This window comes from Frankliniella occidentalis, unplaced genomic scaffold (genome assembly GCF_000697945.3).
Source record: "Frankliniella occidentalis isolate FOCC.00 unplaced genomic scaffold, Focc_3.1 Scaffold269, whole genome shotgun sequence".
Lineage (NCBI taxonomy): Eukaryota > Metazoa > Arthropoda > Insecta > Thysanoptera > Thripidae > Frankliniella > Frankliniella occidentalis.
This window is the reverse complement of record NW_026267395.1, coordinates 162,429-167,393: the sequence shown is the minus strand read 5'-3', so window position 1 is coordinate 167,393 and position 4,965 is coordinate 162,429. Positions and strand designations below refer to the sequence as shown.

The following is a 4,965-nucleotide window of genomic DNA, read 5'->3' as shown; positions in this document are numbered from 1 at the left end:
AGTTATGAATCTGATGAAGAGGATGAAGATGTGACTGATGACCATTGTCTGTCTGATGAGAATGATGAGGAGAAGAATTGTCATGAAGATGCAATTGTGGATCCGGAGTATGTGTGCCAGTCCACTGACAGCCAGGGGCCAGGAAAAACTGAAACTTGTAGTGAGCTCACAAACAGTCTCAAAATTGTCAAAATTTAAAAAAAGTTTTCTTCTTCAATCATAATATGTAACCTTTTAAAACTAAGTACAACAGCAGTTTCAATCTTTGGTACAACTCAAGTTAAAAGACTCAACCGGGGGTAATCGGGTGTAATTAAGGAATAAATAAAAAAAATTATAACAGCAAGAATGGCACAATAATTATTGCAGATATATTTACAATAACCCAATCACTGTACTGAGACATGACTGCTGAAGAATCAGATGGGGTTAACAGGCCTTGGTAAATGACACATACATCAGAACTTAGATCTAACACTGCCTCCTTTACTATGGCAGCAGTCAAATGTAATGCAGGCGCCAAGCAAAAGACAAGGCATTATCCTCAATAGCACAAACAGAACTATGTTTTATAGGCAAATGAATTTAAACGCTCAGTGCATCCTGGGAATTTGAAAAATCAGCAATGCGACCATATAGTCGTCGCACCGCACTGAAAGTATTTAACTAATCAGGCAACCTACAGCATGCATAAGTAATAGACATAAGAGATGCTGACTGATTAAGTTAAGCTGGAAATACAATCTATTGAAAGAACTTAAAATATAATTACAGACTGTAAGACAAAGTACAAAAACGTTTCCAATTCAAAACTGACTTACATAAATTAGATAGTTTGAGCACTGTCATCACAGGAACCAAGCTAACATTAACAATGAACACAAAAAGACTTAACATTACACACAGAAGAATCACGACAACAATTACATGAAATTTTATTTCTTTTTATTAACTTTTGGAACCATCTCCATCAACTCTTGTATCTACAAATGCAACCTCCCCCTTGGAAAAAAAAAGAGTTCTGTTGAATAAATAAATAGAACTGAAATCTTTACTTTGGAAATTAGTTAAGCAATGACACACGAGTTGTCTTTTAATAATTTTTGTAATACCTACATTATAGTTAGGAAGCAATCAAGTATGAATTTATAAACAATACTTTCAAATGAAATGCCAGATTTCCATACAACTTGTACATTAAAATCAATTGTAAACTGTAAAAACTTAACAGAACTTGTTTAAAAATAAGGTACTAAACAGGTTGTAAGTAAGTTAATTGGAAGAATCCATAACATTCCAACTTTCAAGAATAATTTACATATTGAATAGAAATATGTACCCACAGCAAAGGAAAAGAGTCTAAATGGGAATGACTTCAGTTAATGGACTGGTTTACCTTGATAAGTAACAGGCTCAAGGGTATTATTGGTTTGAGCATACAACACATAAACTAGATTATTACACTGCACCATACACTGGGAACAGTAGTAACTAATTTACGTCTTTGTCTATCTGGTCAAGTTTATGCTGAAGCTTGTTTCATTCATCAGCACACACACAAAAATAAGTCCCCCCCCCCCCCCCTCCAATCCAAAATAGAGACAAAACAAATTAATAACACTTCTAGGATTTTTAAAATTTTACAATTTAACACATTTACTATTTCAAAAGACACATTTGGCATTTCTGAAAGTTATCACAGTCCATTCATCTTTATAAGGCCTGCTGTGCTACCTCCTCCCACAGAGGAATCTTCAAGAGAGTCTAAATCAAGAGCAGATTCTATCATGGTAGTGTCTTGTAGTAGTTGCAATCGACTTGCTGATAAAGGGGCACTTGAATCATTTCGATGTATTGATTCCAAGTTTGTTGAGGCACACGAATTTCCACCAAGTTCACCTACCACTGGTACTTCCAGGTCAATGTCTAAATCGTCCATTGTACACGGTCCGATGATGGTGATCCTTTCATTGTCAACCATTAGGTTACTAGATGAGTTGTTTAACTCTTGGCGGTCAAGTAGCATAAGCTCCATACCTAGAACAGAGTAATAAAAGTATGAGGCATAATCTTTTTCAACAATTGACATATTAAACATGAAATTTCTTAGTTAATATACTAGAATTAAAATGTGTTTTGTTGATTAGACAAATTAGAAAACATACTTTGATTGGATGGAAAAAGAAAAAAAAAAGGATGGAGGATAATGGCAAAAAAAAAAAACACAGACAATGAACATCTGTAAAAAACAAGCAGAGCTACAACTTAAAATGCAAAGAAACAAACTTATAAACCACAAACCATGTATCACAGCAATAAATTACCGAAACAACACCAACTAAAATACCCTATCAGTCACAGAATTGTATTTCCATTTACCTATGGCTTTAAGGTCAATTTAATTATTATTCAGTAATTTTTTTTTATTTGAATTTTTTTCCCAGCATTTTTACACAAAAGAAATTAAAATGTGTTTAACTAAATATGCCATGACAACATTGAGCCAAAAGTAAGTAATTATACGAGAAAATAATTCAGCAAAACCCCAAGACGGGTTCAGGATGAAAGATGGATAAACACAACGCAAAAGCCATGAGTGAGGGAAAGCGGGAAATTACAACAAGAACAGCTTATCAAATATACATTCAAAATACCAATGCTTATAGTTTACACTACAAAAGCGCACACAGCAAATAAAAGTTCACAGGCAACCAAATAAATTGTTGAAATGTCAGTAAAATGTTGATCAGAACTGCAATTCCAATTTGGTAAAATTGTTTCCTCAAGTAAGTAACTCCAGTACAATGCAAGAACTAACTTGTTTATTCTCAAGACTTAGAAGCTTCTCACAAAATATGGAAAGCACATATTAAGTCCAATAATATCTCAATTGTACCTGACAGCAAAGTGGTGATTTCTTCTGTCCTGGACTCCCCAGGCATACCTCCTATTGTGTGTGTTACCTGAACATGAAATGTAAGATTAGATTAGACTTTTAAGGACCTTCCTACTTTTTTTTCTCTCCACAACTTTCTGTAAGTATGGAGTTTCCCGGATCCACAAAACAAATGGACGAAAGATGAATTAAGACTTGTAATGAAAAAAAAGAGCAGTTATGAAACGGTTGTAAGTAAAAAATTGAGTAACAACGTAGAAAATGAAAAGCCAAGTACAGACAGACGTTTGTGACTTTGGGCCAGACTGGGATTAAACCAGGGATGATTAATTCATAAAAAACGGTTACATCAGCAGACTGAATCATGGACGTAGCATAGCATAACCCATAAGAAAGCAATAAAGCAGCTGCAAATATGTTAGCAAGTTCTATTTTAGAATCTCCATTACACTTCAGTCTTGTCCAGCCATGAGGTTGTATTAGTTTTAAAAGTTGGAAGGAAGCCCATCTACATCTACATTTAATGGCAGGTATGAAAAATAAGACAAAATTGTCAAGTAGAACAAAATTTTTCATCACACTAATAGTTAAAAACAAAAACTCAACTAATTTTTCAGTAATTAATTACACACAGCATAAATATGTATATAATAAAAATCATAAGGAAAGGAAAAATGGTTCTAGAAAATATAAACAGAAAAAAAGCCAACAACCTAACCAAACAGGAGAATACAAATCACCACTCACCATCCAAATCCATGAAAGGCGATAAGTCTGCGAAAATTCTTAATTTTTTCAAAAAATTGATGAAGTACAAATGCTAAGATTTATTAAATTGGCTCAACAACATTCACAAATACAAGTATGATTTAAGCGTCTACAGTAGTATGAAAGATAACATCAATGTCATCACTAACTCACCCCCAAGCAAAATTGAGACAGTCATAAAAAAGCAGGGTTAAAGCTGGGCTCACAATGCAGGGTCACCGGAGAGCTCTCGTGGGATCTCAGATCTCACACGTCCGGGGGCGCTCTCCGATGACCCTGATGGTACGGACATAAAAATAAATGAACAAAAAGATGTGTTTTCATGGAAACATAAGTTAGTTACAGTTATGATTATCAGGTTAGTCTTCAGTTTATAGGCACCTCAATGAAAGCAGACAATTAACAAAAAAATAAGACAGACTAAGGGTGGAACTCCAATGAAACACAGCACATATCATGCATCATTTGAGAATTTGCATTAACCAATGCAGGCCAGGTTTGCTCCATCAATTAAGTTTGTTGAGCAATGCTATAAATATATTTTGACTCATTTTGAAGATATTTTGGTACACCAGAGGATGTACAAAGTTATGGGCACTGATGGGTCTCTCAAAGAGGCTCCACACAATATTCATGTATTAAAGAAAAAAAATGTCTTTTGTATGGCCAAACAACCTAGATTATACTAGCAAACTCAGGCTGTGCTAATCAATTCAAAATTTGAAATGATTGGTGATAGGTGCTGTTCCGATTGTAGTTCCACCTCAAACCTCATGACTCACTCAACAAAACATACACCAATAGCTACACATTTCATTTCTAATTCTGAAAAAAAATAAATGATTGGAGCATTAAAAACAGCCTGCAAACAAAATTCCCCAAATTTCCAAAGCACATTTAGATCAGGTCACACATTACACGTAAGCTCAAAGCTATATAAATTATAAAAAGTAGCTTCTTTAAACGATCTTAAAGTTACCATACAGGGTACCATACATTGTATAAACAGACTACCTATGACATTCAAAAGCTTTGGAAATCGGAAATAGTTGATAATATGATGGTGCCTCACGTCTCATAAAGCAACCCATCCCATCACCTATACACATCAGATTTGCATGTACCAGCACAGCCCAGACTTGTGAGTGAAACTTAAAATTGTTCAGTAATCAATTAAATATAATACGACAAATTAGAAAGATATTTTGGTGCGGCTGTCAGAGACTCATTGGGACAGGTCTACATCCTGTACAGGCGTGCCAAAGTACTTTTCCTTGTGTTGTAAAATTATATGTTACGAC

General features: G+C 34.5%; 2 protein-coding genes across 3 annotated transcripts in view; one reads left to right on the top strand and one right to left on the bottom strand.

The window, feature by feature from the left end:
• LOC127750845 (uncharacterized) lies at positions 1-349 on the top strand (the record flags this gene model as incomplete). Its single annotated transcript, XM_052273403.1, is given in 1 exon segment — positions 1-349. A coding segment is annotated over 1 exon segment (198 nt), but the record flags the coding sequence as incomplete, so codon positions are not given.
• The window catches only part of LOC113204930 (palmitoyltransferase ZDHHC18), a 31,408-nt gene continuing 26,792 nt past the window's right edge, over positions 350-4,965 (bottom strand). The window contains exons 9-10 of one of the 2 annotated variants that reach the window (XM_026420326.2): positions 2,897-2,963; positions 1,859-2,037 (exon numbers count right to left, since the gene is read on the bottom strand). In XM_026420326.2, coding sequence (XP_026276111.1) covers positions 2,016-2,037; positions 2,897-2,963 — 89 coding nt within the window. In that variant the 3' untranslated portion in view covers positions 1,859-2,015. Of the gene's footprint in view, positions 2,038-2,896; positions 2,964-4,965 lie in introns of both variants that reach the window. The other variant, XM_026420317.2, reaches the window with a different exon arrangement.